Below are 16,938 nucleotides of genomic sequence, written 5' to 3'. Positions count from 1 at the left end.
CGACTGGGCAAAGAAGACGCCCATCAAAGTTGACGGGCCCGCCCAGTCTGGTGTGCGGAGCCCCGCCCCCTTAAGTCGACGGGATGGGAAAGACGGTCCGTCTATCGCAAGAACTACGACTATGATTGGGCAAAGTCTACCAGAAGTTCCCTCCCCTGCTCCGCCAAGCACCGCCTCAAAATTTCCCGGTGGGCCCCGCGCTAAGCAGACATCTTGAAAGAGAGCTGTCCATCACCTAAACAACCCGCCTCTTAATAGCTGCTATTGGTTTATCCGGAATGTGACGTCATGAATACTTTGGACAAGCCCTGTCAAGCTGCTGGTCTCAAGGAGAATGCGGCGATTGGCCCACGAGGAGTGAGGGAGGGCGGTCTTTAGGCTCCAGCTATTGGCTCAAAGGAACTGTCACTCCTCCTCCCTTGGAGGAGGCTTCTCCAAGGAGCCTTGGGTGGCTTCTCCCAGCCCTATGGGAGTTCAGGAGAAACAAGGGAGTTTGTGCCCACTTACCTGAGGGACAGTGAGAGGCTCAAAGAAAAGGAGGGCTTGTCTGGGTCCGAAACAAGTCAGCTATAGGACTCAGGCCTCACGACATATAGCCACCTAGTCCTCTACCTGACTGTCCCGAGTTTTCTAAATACAAACCCCGCTCAAGCCACTTGGCCTTTGCCGGGTCCCCGCCCCCGCTGGAATACTCACCTCCCTTTGCCTGTCAACTCCTGTACATCTTTCTGGGCACACCTGAGATGCCACCTCTTCCGGGAAGCTTTTCTCCTCTTGCAGAAAAAAATTACTACAGACCTTCCTGACTTATGATGGGGTTACGTCCCTGCCCCCAATAAACTGATAGTAAGTTAAAAATAACGGAACTTGAAAATGCATTTAATCCGCCTAACCAGCCGAAAATCATAGCTCAGCAATATTTGGAATACTTCCTTTAGCCTACACTTGGGCGACATCATCCAACACAGAGAGTATTTTATACTTAAATGTTGAATATCTCATAGAATTAATTCATCGAATGCTGTTAGCATGGTTGTATGGGTGCAGAATGGTTGTATGTGTATTGGTTGTTTACCCTCGTGATTGCTTGGCCGTGAGCTGTGGCCTAACATGAGAGATCACGAGCCCAGGGAAAGATCCACATTCAAACTCAGAGTATAGTTTCTAACGCAGAGTGTACCCCTTTCACACCAAACATTGCAAGTTGAACCATCATGAGTGGAGGACATCTGCGGTTGAATGAAGGTGAATGAGGAATATATCCATCACCCCACAAATTTCCTTCATGAGTCTTTTGTAGTCAGTACCTCTCCCACCCACCCCACCCTAGAAGCGATCACTTTCTGTTTTCTGTGGCTCCAATGTAGCTTTTTCTTTTCTAAAATTTCAAATGAATGGAATTATACAGTATGTTTTCTTTTGTGTTAGTCCTCTTTCACTCAACGTAATGCTTTTTTTTTTTAATTTTTAACGTTTATTCATATTTGAGAGAGAGCCAGAGCACAAGTGGCAAAGGGACAGAGAGAAGGGGAGACAGAAACTGAAGCAGGCTCCAGGCTCCAAAGCTGTCAGCACAGAGCCCAATGTGGGGCTCGAACCCACAAACTGCAAGATCATGACCTGAGCCGAAGTCGAACGCTTAACCGACTGAGCCACCCAGGCGCCCCTCAACATAATGCTTTTGAGAGTCATCCCAAGTTGTTGCATGTAACGTTTCTGCAAACTTTTTTTATTGCCGAGGAGAATTCCAATGTACGGATGTATCGCAGTTTATCCATTTCCCTGTTGATGGACATTGTATACTTTGGGGGGCTATGAAGATAAAGTGGCTATCCCTGTTCATGCAGGAGTCTTTCTGTGGACTCATTGTCTTTTATTTCTCTTGGGTAAACCTAGGAGCAGATGGCTAAGCTGTATGCTAGGCGTATGTTTAACTATAAGACATTGCCAAAAAGTTTTCCAGTGCCTTCTACTACTTTGCATTCCCATCAGTGATGCATGAAGAGCCCCTGTTGCTCCACATCCTCACCAGCACTTATGAAGATCAGTGTTTAAGGGTGTCTGGGTGGCTCAGTCAGTTAAGCCTCTGACTTCATCTCGGGTCATGATCTCACAGTTGGTGAGTTCGAGCCCCACATCGGGCTCTGTGCTGACAGCTCAGATTCTAGAGCCTGCTTCAGATTCTGTGTCTCCCTCTCTCCGCCCCTCCCCTACCCATGCTCTGTCTCTCACTCTCACTCTCAAAAATAAATAAACATTAAAAAAAAATCGGTATTTAATTGTAACCATTCTGGTGGAAATGAAGAGGTGTGTCATTTTGGTTGTCCTTGGCATTGTCCTGACCATGAATGTTGAACGTTTTCTCATGTGCTATTGGCCATCGGTAGAATTCCTTTTTTGTTTGTTTGTTTCTTCATTTATCTATTTTTGAGAGAGAGCACGAGTGCTACTCTTGGGGTCATTTTAAACAACGAAATAACCATAAAAAGTACAAATATGCAGGGGCGCGTGGGTGGCTCAGTTGGTTAAGTGTCCGACTTCAGCTCAGGTCATGATCTCGCGATATGTGAGTTCAAGCCCTGCGTTGGGCTCTTGTGTTGACAGCTCGGAGCCTGGAGCCTGCTCCGGATTCTGTGTCTCCCTCTCTCTCTGCTTCTCCCCCGTTTGCACTCTGCCTCTCTGTCTCTCTCAAAAATAAATAAACATTTTTGTAAAAAAAAAGTACAAATATGCAAAAAATGTAGCACTAAACAGATTGAGGAAAGGATACTCATTTGCAGCATGACAGCTGAAACAAGAAGGCAGGGTGCCATCTGGCTCAACCTTAGCCAAAAAGGTGCACAGTGGGTGTCAAATCTTTTGCTGCCCTGGACGTATGCATGCCTACCAACGACCACCGTGTTAATTTGGGGATTACAAATGAATTTTAGCGAGTAGGCAAAATTCACAAATCTGCCGTCTGTGAATGATGAGATTCAACTGTAATTGGCTTCCTTTGTCACCTTGTACAGACCGTTTTGTATATTTACAAAGAGAATTTTGTGAAGGGGGCTATAGCCCTAAAAAGGTGACAACCCCCTGGTCTATAGGTAGATGAGTAACTGGCCAAAAAGACTCAGAAGGAGGGGCACCTGGGTGGCTCAGTCAGTTGAGCATCCGACTTCTAATTTCAGCTCAGGTCATGATCCCAGGGTTGTGGGATCGAGCCCCACATCGGGCTCTGAGCTGAGCACGGGGCCTGCTTAAGATCCACTCTCTCTTGGCACGCCTGGGTGGCACAGTTGGTTGAGCATCCGACTTTGGCTCAGGTCATGAGCCCCCACGTCAGGCTCTGTGCCGACAGCTCAGAGCCTGGAGCCTGCTTCAGATTCTGTGTCTCCCTCTCTCTCCTCTCTGCCCCTCCCCTACTCGTGCTCTCTCTCTCCTTAAAAAAAAAAAAAAAAAAAAAAAATTTTCTCTCTCTCTCCCCGGCTCACACACTCTACCTCTAAAAATAAAATAAATCTTCAAAAAAAAGGGTGGTGTTCCGGGTGCCCCGTGTAGGAAGATCATAGCTTTCGTTTGGAAATAGCTGGAAAGACTTCATGGCCATCAACACAGGAGTAACTGGAATGCATAAATCATGCAACAGGAAAACAAAATGTAATTAGCTGGAATCATATCTGTAGATATCCTCAAGTCTGCAAGTATGATCAGGTGACAGATACTTGTAGGTGCTCCAAAGAAATATTTCTAAAAAGAATGAATTGGCTCTTTCCTCAAGTTATAAGCCAGACAGAGAGAGAGAGATCTGAGCCAAATTTCCTACTTATTTATTTTTTGAAAGTTTATTTATTTTGAGAGGAGAGACACACACAGCACAAGTGGGGAAGCGGCAGGGAGAGAGGGAGAGAGAGAATCCCAAGCAGGCTCTGCACTGTCAGCACAGGGCCCGATGAGGGGCTCAAAGTCACAAGCCACGAGATCTCTTATGACCTGAGCCCACATCGAGATGCTCAACCGCCTGAGCCACCCGGGCGCCCCCAAATCTCCTACTTACAACTCTAGTTCTCAGGATAAAGGACAAACCACTGAATACTTGAAAAAAAGTCTTTAATGTGAAAAAATTTAAAACAATTTCTTTTTGGCAGAAACAGGCAGGGCAACCCACCCCACAACCCTGAGCGGAACAGGAAGGTTTGGCAAAGCACAGGAAGAGCATAGAGACATGAGGTCTAATCTGGTAGCAGCTTCTGAGGAAGATCTCAGTCCAGGGGTAAGTTCAAGTCCACGGGTGAAATGGCCAGGATGCCCTCCTGGAGGGGAAAAGTGGAAGAACCTGTGAGCATTCACGCGAAGAGCCTGCCCTCCATTCACCATGGCACCTATGCCAGCCCAGCGGGAGCAGAGACAGGGAAGGCAAGGAACCAGACAGGGCGGGTGGACAGGGATCCAAAGAAAGGATCAGAGACCCCTGGGTGGATGGGGACGGAGTCCTAGAAAAAGGGAAGGAAAACAAAGCCCCAGGGTGGAGAGTAGACAGAGAGACAGGGAACAGAGACTCAGAGAAGGGGAACAGTCCTGGGGTTTTAACAATTAAGAGCCTTGGCTTTGTGTCAAAGTCCTAATTCCCATCCTCTGCATGAGGGACTTTCCCTGAGTCTCCATAAAAGCAGGAAAAAATCCAAATCCCATGAGGTGGTTGTGGGGATTAAGTGGAATCATTCCACTAAAGTCCTTGGCGGTGCACGCGGCCCAAAAATAAAAACAATTTCGCATAACAAACAAGCTTCGGCACCGAGCTCCAGACACGGGTACCCACTGTCCCCTCCGCCCTCATCTCCTCCCTGAGCCAGCTCAGTCACCTACCTCCTCCGAACTCCCTAGAACGCCCTATTTCCGGCTCTCCCTCTACAGAATTCCCCCAGGCGGCCGCCAGAGGGCGCAGGTTAACACCTAAGTGAGCTCGCGTCCCTCTGCCCGGAGGGCTCTAGGGGGCCCCAAGCTCACAAGGCCCCGCAGGATCTGGTCGCCCCTTCTGTTGTCATCCCTTCGCTCACCCTCCTGAAGCGCTACTGGCCTCCTCTCTCTACTGGCTCCAACGCATCTGGCCAGCTCCTGCCACTCTGGGAGGCAATGGTTACATTCTGAGAGCAGGGCACACATCGTTCTGTCACTGAATCCCCACAGCCAAGAGGTAGGTAAGTGAACGGTGCCCGTTGGGCAGGGGCCGGGAGGCGGGGGGAGGGGGGAGACTGATGCTCAGGTAGCTGGGGACAGTTGCCAAGGTCACACTGCCAGCACACTGGAGCCCAATCCAGCTCTGAGCCTGACACTGGATTTAAAGCAGTGAGTAAGGTTGCTAAGATTCCCGGGTCTTGTGAAGCTGATACGTCAGGGGCAAGAGAAAACAACAAATAAAAGGAAATAATAAGTCAAACAAGTGACTTCTGCCATCTGGAAGCAGCTGTCCTATAGAAGGAGGTAAAGCAACAAAGAAGGAAAGGAAGTGGGTGGGAGGGTATGGAGGTGGCCGCAGCTTTAAATGAGGACCCAGGGAGGCCTCACTGCGGGTAACCCCCGAAGGGAGCAGAGGAAACGAGGCAGGGGGCTATCCAGGCAGGTGCATTCTGGCAGGCGGTGTCAGAGAAGCAGTCACCAGGTAATCAAGCAAATGCCTACAGGGTGCCAAAGATGATCCCATTTTAGTCTTGACGATAACCCTCTGGGACAGGTACTTCTACTCTCCCCGTTTGGCAGATGAGGAAACCAAGGCCCAGGAAGGGGCCTAACTTGCTTCCCACTCATAACTGTTAACGTTTGCCAGCATGGTTTAAGCTAGGCATGGGCTCTGCACGGATCACCTACTACTGGTGTACAGAAGGCGCGCAATGGACACAGAACAGATGAATAGCAGGGCTCCGAGAACACGCGTGAGGTCTGAAAAGAAGGCGAAGAAGCCACCCCCCTACCACACAGACACAAGTTACAAGTGGGTAAAGGGAGGCCAAGAGAAGCTTTGGCAGCTCACCCAGCCCCCGTGGGCCTGGATCCAGGGCGCGAAGCTGTGCACGTGCTCCACGCTGAGTCCGGCCAGGGTGCCCCCCAGCCCGGCCACGCGGCGGCTCAGCTCCATGGCCAGGGCCAGGCGGGCCAGGGGCTCCGGGGAAGGCGGAGGGGGCCCAGGGCAGGGCAAGGAGGGGCGTGCGCGACCGGGCAGAGGGCTGCTCTCCCGGCAGGAGAACAGCTCCACCAGGCGGGCGAAGGAGCCCGCGGAGAGGCGGGCCAGCTTTCCGCGCAGGGCGGGGTCCGAGGCCAGCTGTGGGGTGGGGAAGAGAAGAGGCCGGGTCTGCCTCCGTTGTGCCCCCGTGGCCAGCCAATAGGAGGATAGGAGGCGTGGCTTCTTGAAACGAGTGCGTTTGCTACTGATAATGTGAGCCACGCCCCATCCATCACACCAGCCAATCATAAACCAGCCTCTGATCTCTGCCAAACCACTCCTAGGAAAGTGGACGAGAGGTTAAGGCAAGGCCTGGACAGCCAATGAGGGCCAAGCCCCTCTTAGCCGAGTTCTAGAATGTTGATCTTATAGCCACGCCCCCTTACGGGTTCCCTGAGAGCACCCGAGGCCAGGCTAGTGCCTGCAACCTTGCCTTCCACCTTACAATATTACAGGATTATACGCTGCCCAAGTTCCTGAGCCAGTCAAGGTCCGTGACAGTCATAAGCCAGACCTCCTCCGCAGTCATTTCCCTTCACATTCTAAGTCACGCCCCTCTATAGTTAACAAGGGCTTCAGATTTTTTAAGTTTTATTTTTAAGTAGTCTCTACCCCCAAAATGGGGCTCAAACTCACAATCCCGAGATCGAGAGATGCATGCTCTTCCGACTGAGCCAGTCAGGCGCCCCCAGGGTTTCCGATTTCAGGCAGCCCTCTCCAAACCAGCCCCCCTCCCACCACCATACAGTCCCTAACTCCTTAACTGGTCTCAGTCAGTTTCCGAGATCTAGTTGGGAATGGCCACACCTCTTCTCTCTAGGCCACGCCCCTCTGGCGATGAATGCAAACCAGTTTAAAACGCTATCCTGACCCTAACTAACTGTCGCTCAACACGTAGTGGAGAAACTTAGCACGTCTGACTCCTTTCATTTAGAAACTTCTGCTTAGCCCTGCACGTAGGCACGTTGCAGCTAAGATTTGCAAAGACCATATTTTACCCGAAATCTGCCTCACCATAGGAGATAAGGAAGGTACCTACAGGGGTCCCTGGGTAGCTCAGTCAGTTAAGCATCTGACTCTTGATTTTGGCCCAGGTCATGATCTCACAGTTCATGGGTTCGAGCCCCGTGTGAGGAGCCTGTTGGGGATTCTCTCTGTCTCTCTCTCTCACATCCTCCCCCACTTGTGCTCTTTCTCTCTCTCAAAACAAATAAATTTTTAAAAATTTTTTAACATTTATTCAATTTTGAGAAAGAGAGACAGAGCATGAGTAGGGGAGGGGCAGAGAGAGAGGGGAACACAGAACCCGAAGCAGGCTCCAGGCTCTACCCTGTCAGCACACAGCCCGACGTGGGGCTCGAAGTCACGAACCGTGAAATCATGACCTGATTTAACCAACTGACCCACCCAGGCGCCCTCAACTTTTTTTCAAAAGGAAGGTACCTACAGAAATGACCATGCTATGTATGAGATTTACAGGAATGACATGACCAGCTTCCTGTACACAAAGATCAACTGACCAAGGACAAAAAACAGTTACACAACCTCCCTCCGTTATCTACAGATGTCAGTCACCCTTTGACTCCCAACCCCCTCCCGCTTCCCCCCCAATCCCAACATAAAAGAGGCCCAATCTCATGCTGAGGGAGATTGCTGTTTGGGTGGGTAGTCTGCCCGGTTTGCTCCTTTTCCAAATAAAGTCACTTTCCTTACCCCATATCTTGCCTCTCGACTTATTGGCCTGCGGTGCTGTGAGCAGAACGAGTGTGGACTTGACTGCAAACCCTTCACTGAAGGCTAGTCCCACCCTCTCCTCACTTGACCATCTAAAGAGAGTACAGATCCAGCTTTGGATCCCAGGGCCCAACCGTCCCGCGATTCCTATCTTAGCTAAGGGTGGAACAGACCGCCCATCACCTTCTGGTTGATGACGTCTGCCTCTTCCTCCAGCAGGGCCACCAGCTTCCGCAGCAGGGCTTCCTTCTCTGTGGGTGGGGGACCCTGTAACTCTGGGGGGACAGAAGAGAATTCGGCTGGGAGCAGAACTCTGCCAACCCTTCCACCCTCCTCCTTCTCCAGGGCCCCTGTGTACCTCACCTGGGCTAGGTGGGGATCTCAGTTGCTCTTGGACCAGCTGTTCTAGCCGCTGGGCCACCAGAGCATAGAAATCCGGAGTAGCTGGGCCTGGGGTGAAAAGAGCCAATGATGGATCTCCGGGACATGGGGAAGTTATGGATTCTCTCCGTGTCCCCACCGCCTTGCCAGCTAGCAATGATTTCCATCTCACAATGGGGTAAACTGAGGCCCAGTGAGCACACTTGGCAAAAGACCTTTGTACTTTCCATTTTATGGTGTCCCCCCCCCCCCAACTGGACTGAGAATGTTAGAGCTTGAACTAGACTTTGAAGATTATCCCAACCAAGGAAAGCAAACACAGGGTGCTCCAGCTATTATCACTCTATCCCTTGCTGGTTTCAAGTGTCATCAGCTGGTCACAGGACTCTTCTCCCCAGCTGCGAAATCCTTTTCAAGCCAGCTCTCCCAGTAGCCATTACTAGTCTATCCAGGCTCACATACGAGAGGAAAGAAACCTTCTGGTTACTCTTGATCAAGTCCAATGACACCTCCCCCCACTCCCCTCATTCCTACTTTGCTACTGGAGAAAAATAGGAGCAAGGAAGAAAAGGAATTTCTCGGAGACCTGTAACTAAATATCCAGGGAATCGTGTTTGAATGCCAGGTCTCCTGCCTCCCTACTGGGGATACTGGTGGGCTACAAAGTCCTAGGGAGAGGGAAGCACGCGTGGAAGGAGAGAGATAACAGATAGAAAGGGACCAAAAGTTCTCCTGAAGCCAGCTCACGGAATGGACAGACAGCAATGTAACTGGGGGCAGGGGGAGCACAGAATGGTGAGGGTAGTCCCCACTCAGCCCCCACTCTGAGCTGAGTGATCTTGGACAAGCTCATCCTTTCCATCCTTTCCAGCTTTAAGAATCAAAGCTCCTGGCCCTGCCAGTTCATGGGTGATCTAGGGGAGATCTCTTACCAGGCTCTGAAACATAGCATGGGCGGAGGGGCAGGGAGCAAGGCCGAGGGGACTCAGGGGGAACTGCTCCTCGCCCCAGGGGGCAGGGAAGACATCTTCGAAGACGGCTCAGGAAATCTGTTGGCTCCTCCTGGGCAGGACTCCTGGGGAAGGGGACCTCAGAGAGTGACCCCCGAGGCTCCTTGCAAGCAGTCCCTTTTTCCTCCCACTGAAGACCTCTCACTGCAACCCCAGGGACAAGGAATCAGAGCCAGATATAAAGAGAGGGGCGTGCAGGCAGGCTGAGACCAGGCGCAAGAGTCAGAGGGGGCCCCGCCCCAAATGCAGGCCCCTGAGGGAGGAGGGCAGCTCCTCTTACCTGGGTGGGGTTGGAATGGGGGACCCGGCGGCCTCGCCTCGCCTAAAGAAGGCCGCTAGGACTCTCAGCGTGTCCTCCCGGAGCCCCAGCTCTTCCGAGCCTGCCATGGGGGCACCTGTGAAAGAGGGAGCTGGGGGATGGACTCCAGGGTTGCACTGCATCGGAGGATTGGGGCCCAAACGCCTAATCCCTGAATAAGGAGAGGGTCAGGACTCGTGAGTCCCCAAGGGAGGAAGGGGCCGAGAGTCCGAATTTCTAAGTCCTTTAGGGGAGTTAGGGCCTGGGGACCCAGATTCTTGAGTCCTCAGGGAGAGAAGAGGGATGAGGAGGAAGACTCCTTGATGCTTGGAGAGGAAGAGGCTGGGGACCCGGATTCGTGGGTCTAAGGGAGGAAGGGACTGGGGGCTGGACTCTTGAGTTTTCGGAGAAGGGGGATGGGGAATCTGGATTCTTCAGTCTGAGAGAGAAGAGAACTTGGGGCTCCGACTTCTGGGTTCTGAAGGCAGATACCAAGCTTCTCAAGCCTTTAGAGAATCGGGAACTACGAATCCCAGCAGGCTTCATGGCAAACCTTCCCCTCGTTCCGCGCTAGCTCGCCGCGCAGCCGGCCTGGGAAGTGTAGTTCCACTATCTGACTGAGGCTGGCATCTTGGGGACCCGGGACGCGTGGACGTCGGGGAAGCGGGACTGAGGTGCCCGCTCCTAGATCCCGGCCTCTCCCCTCCTCACCCCAGCCCCCGCGAACGTCCGGCTTACCTGGTGCCGGGAGCCACCTCCCCCTCCTCCTTAAGTGGACTTGCGTACACTTTTAGAAGTTCAACTTTCCCGCGCCTGCGCAGTGGGTCGGGTTGGTGCCGGCCCTGTCGCCCAAGGGGCGGTGCGCGGGGTGCCCACCTAATTTGCATGTGACGTTCCCAGCATCCCCTTGGCCGGAAGACCTTAAAAGGTATGGTTGGGAAGGGGTGGGGGGGGACGTCCGGGCTCTTGGTGCCGCCTCTGGCTCAGGAGTCTGTCAACCATCTGAAGGTAAAGTTTTTATTTCGTGAAATCCATAGAAAAAGAAAGGGCCACTGCTCTGAAGCTCAGCTGACGAGAAGGAGGGTGTGCAGCTGCAAGTTCGAGAGCTATCGGACCCCAAAAGCAGGGGTGGGTCCTAGCACTCTGCGCGCCGAGACCCTCTACGTAGGTAGCAGGGCGGGGTGGAGGGGGGGGGCGGGTAGCTGGGGAATTGGTGACGTCCGGAGTGAGAAATGGGTGAAAGGATGGATCTACCCTGATAGCACAGAGGGGCACTGTGTACTCCAGGGAAAGTGAAGCAAAGAGGAGAAAAAGTGAAGCAACCCGGTGCTGGAGGTCGGCTATAAAAACAAAACAAAACAAAACAAACAAACAAACAAAAAAGAAAAAAGTAGCGGGGCGCGGGGAGGTTGCGGAGATCGGAGGCGTCTGCACTAGGGGATGAAAGGAAGAGTGGACCCTGAAAATGGAAGGCAGTCCATTCTATGAAGTGTGTGTGTGTGTGTCGGGGGGGGGGGTGCCCTAGAGGAGGGAGGCTGTTTGGGGGGGGATGTGGATGGAGGGTCTACGATGGAAATGGGGGAGGGGCTCTTCTGTGGGGGAATTGTAGGAGGGGTCAACAACAGGGATAAAGACGGGAGGTAGAGATCTACAAGTGAATAGCGTCTGCACTGAAATACCTAGGGGAGGCTCTACCTTGGAAGTGGAGGTGACTGCGTTGGGTGATGTGGGGGAGGGGAGAGGAGAAAAGGGTTTATAACGGAAGAGGGAAGGTTCTACGCTGGCGGAATTGAGGAGGTAGAGGGCCCGGACAGAAGCAGCTAGAGAAAGGGGGGGGGGGTGTCTCGAATTGGGGAGCCTCTCCGGAGGATGAAAAAGAAGGGCTCTTATGTTGTACCCAGGAAAATATACGTGAGGGACCCTGCACCGCGGTCCCGTGAGAGAGAGAGGTCTGGGTGTGACACCCTCAGGCCACATGGGCCCCCAGCCCACGAACTGCTCTCTAAGCGCAGGCCGAACCATGGGTACCCAAAAGCCGCGGATCCTGCCCTGGCTGAAGTTGCAGCTGGACTTGGGGCGGCTGGAGGGGGTGGCCTGGCTGGACGAGAGTCGCACGCGCTTCCGCATCCCGTGGAAGCACGGCTTGCGCCAGGATGCCCAGCAGGAGGACTTCGGCATCTTCCAGGTGAGTGAGCTTCCCGGACCCCCGAAACCCTGAGCTGCCAGCCAGGCGGGATGGACTCCCAGGGGGGTGGAGCCGGGAAAGCGGGGTTAGCACGCCTGTGATCGGCCCCGAGCTGACGCTGGCAGCTGGAGGTGGGTGGAGTTAGGACAGGACCCGGCCGGGTTATCGGTGTCGACCGCAGGCAGTGTTGGAGCGGCCAGTTTCCGGGAAAAGAACCGGAAAAGCGGGGTAATTTCTCCAAGGAAATGCATCCTGGGGGATTCAGAGCTCGCAGAGGGCGGGGGGCTTGGTCATAGAATTCTGGGGACGTGGCTTGGCCCCCAAGCTGAGGTGATGCCCCACCAAGTTAGAATATACCAGTGGTGCGGTACCCCGGGTTAGAGTGTGAGGGGGCGGGGTTATCACAGGGTATCCTGGGGCAGGTTGGTGGCAGAGTTAGGCACCCAGTAGGACCTGGAAGTTTGGCTTAGAAAGCAAAGGTTTTCAAGGCGCCTGAGTGGCTCAGTGGGTTGAGCATCAGACTTCAGCTCAGGTCATGATCTCCAGGTTGGGGAGTTCGAGCCTCACATTGGGCTTAGTGCTGTCAGCACAGAGCCTGCTCTCCCCTCCCGGGTTTACACTGTCTCTCAAAAAACAAAACAAAAAAGTAAAACATTAAAAATTAAAAAAAAAAAAAAAAAAAGAAAGCAAAGGTTTTCAAAAAGTGAAGACAGGGGACCTTGGGGTGCAGAGAACCCAAGGGTTTAGGGATGGAACCTTGCCAGGTTAGAACGTGCCAGGTTAGAACGTTGGGGCAGGGGGTCTTAGTCACCCTCACTATCCTGGTCAACTGGATCCCCAGGCCTGGGCCGAGGCCAGTGGCGCCTACACTCCTGGAAAGGATAGACCTGATCTGCCCACCTGGAAGAGGAATTTCCGATCGGCCCTGAACCGGAAGGAGGTGTTGCGTTTAGCCGAGGACCGGAGCAAGGACCCCCACGACCCCCACAAGGTCTATGAGTTTGTGAACTCAGGTGTGCCAGAAGTGGGGCTTCACGTGGAGGGGTGGGATTTTGAGTGTCCCCAACACCCTTCTCCACTTACCACCTTCCTTGACAGGAGCTGGGGACTTTCCTGAGTTGGACACCTCTCCAGATACCAATAGCAGATGCAGTCCCTCTGACACCCAGGTCAGAACGCATCCCAACCCTCCTGCCCTCCTGTCTCTGGCCCGTCTTTCTCTCTGTCCCCATGGCCTTGTTCAGGCTTCCTTTTCTCCCCCTGGACCTTCGCCTCCGTCTTCCTCCTGAGCCTCCCTTCTCTCCCCTGCGGTCCATCCCCAAACTGAGCTAAAGCTGACCCTGTCCCTCCCCTGCTCATAGCCCTGCCATGGTTTCCTGGCATCCTCAGGAGAAAATTCCGTTTTCACCAGGCATTTAAGGCCCTAATACACCTTCCCAGAGTTTCATAGCTTCCCTTGCTATTTAGGGTACCCTCAGCCTCCCGGGAACCCAGAACCACCCTCCCCTTGGTCTTGCTGATGTCTGTGTTGGGGCAGGTCCCCCTCTGAAGTCGTGTCCAGCCTTCTCTGCCCGGGTCTTGCTTGCACAGGGCCAGATCCTGGGGCCAGATTTAGCTACTCCCCTTGGGCCGGCAGTAGACCCAGCATATACCAGAGCATGTATTTTGCCATTCTGTGCCCACGGTTGTCTCCCACCCCCAACTGGAAGCCCCTTGAGGGCAAAGCTCAGCTGTGACTCCTCTCTGGGTCCCTACATTGCTGGGCACAAAGGCCTGGTCTATATGGCGTCTCCAGAAAAGGCTGTGGAAATGCCTGGATCCTTTTCTTTTTTTCCTTCTCTCCAGGAAGAAATACTGGAGGAGTTACTGAGTGACATGGCCTTGGCCCCATTCCCAGATGGGGGGCCCTCGAGCCTGCCTATGGTCCCTGAGGAGACCCCTCCATTCTTGCTGAGCCCCAGCGTAGACATCCCTGCCCCCTGCCCAAACCTGCAGCCCCCGGAAAACCCACTGAGGCGGCTGTTGGTGCCTGAGGAAGGTGAGCGTCGACTGTAGGGTGGGAGGGGCTGGGGCGATGGACCCCCTTATGCTCACTCAATCCCCCTCCCCTTCATGTCGCTGCTGCCGCTGCTCAGAGTGGGAGTTCGAGGTGACTGCCTTCTACCGGGGCCGCCAAGTCTTCCAGCAGACTGCCCTCTGCCCGGGGGGCCTGCGGCTGGTGGCGTCAGATGCAGACCAGACACTGCCTGGACAGCCAATAATCCTGCCAGACCCCGGGGTGTCGCTGACGGACAGGGGCGTGATGGGCTACGTGAGGCGTGTGCTGAGCTGCCTCGGTGGGGGGCTAGCTCTGTGGAGGGCGGGACAGCGGCTCTGCGCCCGGAGGCTGGGGCACTGTCACACGTACTGGGCCTTGGGCGAGGAGCTCCTCCCTGACAGTGGCCACGGGCCCAGCGGCGAGGTCCCCAAGGATGAGGAAGGAGACGTGTTCGACCTGAAGCCCTTCGTGGCAGGTGAGTGAGGCGGGGCCTTAGCTCTGCTGTGGATAGAGCGTACCCCAATGGTTCAGAACTCTGAGGTCCGGAATGGAATTCAGAGGACTGAACTTCGGCCTGGGGGCAAAAAGACTGGATTGCTCTGAGTCTGTCGGAGAAGGGTCTCCTCTGCCTGGAGCCGGTAGGCGGCCGGGGGCGCGGTGTGCGGAAGTGCTCAAGGAATTACCTGCCACAGTCATCACGATCACCAGTTACTACCACTTACCAGGATAGGGGGCCAGAGAGATGCAGGAGAGAGAGGTCCTTCAGAGCTTTGCTGTCCAATAGATAATGTCTGCAGTGCTGGAAACGCTGTGTGTGTGTGTGTGTGCTGTCGGGCATGGTACCTGCTAGCCGTGTGTGGCTACTGAGTACTTAGAGGAGGCCAATGCAACGGAGGAAGGGACTTTTAAATGTTGACTTTAATTAGTCACAACTTAAATGTGAATGGCCACAGGGGCTACTGGCTCCTATCAGGAGAGGGTGGCCTTGGGGGGTTGAAGAGCAGTTAAAACTGCCAACCACCTGGGCCTCCAGAATCCTGGAACGTCCCTGCGGGAGCGCGCTCCTGGGGGCGGGGGGGGGGGGGGAGGGGTGCACATCTTCCAGCCCCACCCCATGGGAGGAGGAATGTTTAAGATTGTGCCACCACTGTGGGGACTTGGCCCAGATCAGCGGCCATCTGGCCATCTGGTCATGGTGGTGTAGGGATGTTGGGCTTCAGGTCAGGGATGAAGGTGAGGCTGTTTGTTACTCAGGTCTGGGGGGCCGGGAGGGGGAAGGGGAGGGTCTTCTTCCCGTGCCTCACTAAGCTCTCGGGCCTCCAGAACTGATCGCCTTCATCGAAGGAAGCGGACACTCACCACGCTACACCCTCTGGTTCTGCGTTGGGGAGCCATGGCCCCAGGACCAGCCGTGGATCAAGAAGCTCGTGATGGTCAAGGTGCTGCGGGCCTGGGCTCCTGGAGCTAAAGGGGGGGGGATCTTAACAAGGGGCAGAGGAACTACAAGTCCCAGAAGCCCCTCTGAAAAACTACAACTTCCAAGAGTCTCTGCAACCACCAGATTCTCATCCAGAGGAGCCTCTGGGTGTCCCTCTCTTCTCACCCCTACAACCTGTTTTGAACGAAGTCGGTGGACTACGAGTCCTCACAGTATCTGTGAGGAACCACAGCTCCTGGGAGTCCTTCTGACCACAAGCTGCTCAGCCCTAGCTTCTGGGAACCCCTCCAGCACCTCAGCCCTAGGAAACTTCTTGGACCTCTGGTGGTTGTGGTTATAGGGAAAACTACAACTTCCGGCAGCCCTGGGCCAACTAGTTCACCCGGAGTTACAGCGTAGGGGCTGCTGGGAGTTGTAGTCCACTCAACCCTACCCCTGCCGGTGAACCAGGTGGAGTGTTTTCCCTGACCGGTTTCCCCCCACCCCCCCGCTTCCTGCAGGTTGTTCCCACTTGTCTCAGGGCCCTGCTGGACATGGCACGGTCAGGGGGCGCCTCCTCACTGGAGACCACCGTGGACCTGCACATCTCCAACAGCTACCCACTCTCCCTCACCTCGGACCAGTACAAGGCCTACCTCCAGGACCTGGTCGAAGACATGGATTTCTAGGTCACTGGGGAGATCTGACCCCTCACTCCTCACGGATGATGGCCTCTTGTGCCCTCACCTTGGCCAATAAACTGTTTCTTACCACTGTCACCACTTGTGTGTCTGGTGTTCAGTGTCTCTGGGCTAGCCCTGACGCAGGCCAGGCATTATTCCTTCTTAGGGCATCAGCTGACCCCTCTGTGCAACCCACAACCCAGATGCTCACTGCCCAAGGACCAGACACCGCAGGGGCAGCTGATACTGGTCACCTCCTTTCCCCTTCCCAGGGACCTGGTGAGGAGGTGTGATAGTCACCTCCGTTTTATAGACCAAGACACTGAGGCTTGCAGAAGAGCAAAAGTCAGACAGTAGGAAACACAGGACGGGTTAGAAACCAGGCCGGATTCCAGGGTTGCTGCTCTGCGAGGGAGGCCCCAGAGCAGAATCTAGAACCTCTGTCTCGTTTATAAACAGTTCAGGCCCCTGTCCAGTAAGCAGAGAGCCTTGTCCTGTTGGCTGGGGGCACCTTGGGTCCCCTCCCAGCTCCTGCCAGGTGACCTCTGGCCCTGGACTCCCTGCTGCGTGGGGCTGGAGCAGGCAGTTGTAAAGGAGCTCCGTGCCCCAGCCCTGAGGCCCACCCACTCCGGTGACCCAGGCCTACTACCTCTCCTCACCACGTCTGGGTTCTGGGTAATGTGGACTGACGAAGGCCAGTGTGGCCCGGACTCACTGTGTGGCCCTTGCCGCTCTGTGCCTCAGTTTCCCTCTACCTCAGGAGAATGGGTAATATCACCCCAGCCTCGAAGGACTGGTAAAAAGGGAATCCAACTAAATGGGGGACAAAAGTCCTGTTGCTGAGGCAATTCCAGGGCAAATAGCACCAGGTGCCCTTAGCCTGGAAGACACTGAGCAGGTGGGACCTGGGACCCCAACCTCCCACCCGCCACCATTTTCTGTCAACAGCAACCACTTGCTATGTAGCTGATACGGCGGTTCTAAGTACGTCAC

At 54.3% G+C, this 16,938-nt stretch overlaps 2 protein-coding genes across 7 annotated transcripts; one reads left to right on the top strand and one right to left on the bottom strand.

Annotated features, from left to right (window-relative positions):
- Positions 1-4,057: 4,057 nt before the first annotated feature.
- Positions 4,058-10,492, bottom strand: BCL2L12 (BCL2 like 12). Of its 2 annotated transcripts, XM_019425654.2 has the most exons (7): positions 10,361-10,492; positions 9,605-9,719; positions 9,247-9,389; positions 8,297-8,383; positions 8,117-8,208; positions 6,011-6,298; positions 4,059-4,295 (listed from the first exon to the last, which is right to left on the bottom strand). In XM_019425654.2, exons 2-7 carry the CDS (start codon positions 9,709-9,711, stop codon positions 4,245-4,247), a joined length of 768 nt encoding a protein of 255 aa, XP_019281199.2. In that variant the 5' UTR covers positions 9,712-9,719; positions 10,361-10,492; the 3' UTR covers positions 4,059-4,244. The 2 variants fall into 2 exon arrangements, with proteins under 2 accessions (XP_053761610.1, XP_019281199.2); XM_053905635.1 differs by lacking the exon at positions 6,011-6,298 and having other exon boundaries at positions 4,058-4,295.
- A 59-nt stretch (positions 10,493-10,551) lies between these two features.
- Positions 10,552-16,041, top strand: IRF3 (interferon regulatory factor 3). 5 transcript variants are annotated; one of them, XM_019425651.2, is made up of 8 exons: positions 10,552-10,630; positions 11,635-11,807; positions 12,649-12,820; positions 12,906-12,976; positions 13,653-13,845; positions 13,943-14,320; positions 15,169-15,284; positions 15,784-16,041. In XM_019425651.2, exons 2-8 carry the CDS (start codon positions 11,643-11,645, stop codon positions 15,949-15,951), a joined length of 1,263 nt encoding a protein of 420 aa, XP_019281196.1. In that variant the 5' UTR covers positions 10,552-10,630; positions 11,635-11,642; the 3' UTR covers positions 15,952-16,041. The 5 variants fall into 5 exon arrangements, with proteins under 5 accessions (XP_019281196.1, XP_019281197.1, XP_019281195.1 ...); XM_019425652.2 differs by having other exon boundaries at positions 10,561-10,790; XM_019425650.2 differs by having other exon boundaries at positions 10,562-10,750.
- Positions 16,042-16,938: the final 897 nt, after the last annotated feature.

Source organism: Panthera pardus, unplaced genomic scaffold (genome assembly GCF_024362965.1).
Source record: "Panthera pardus isolate Hobbes unplaced genomic scaffold, ASM2436296v1 HiC_scaffold_18, whole genome shotgun sequence".
NCBI lineage: Eukaryota > Metazoa > Chordata > Mammalia > Carnivora > Felidae > Panthera > Panthera pardus.
The sequence above is the reverse complement of the archived record's forward strand: the minus strand, read 5'-3'. Positions and strand labels throughout refer to the sequence as shown.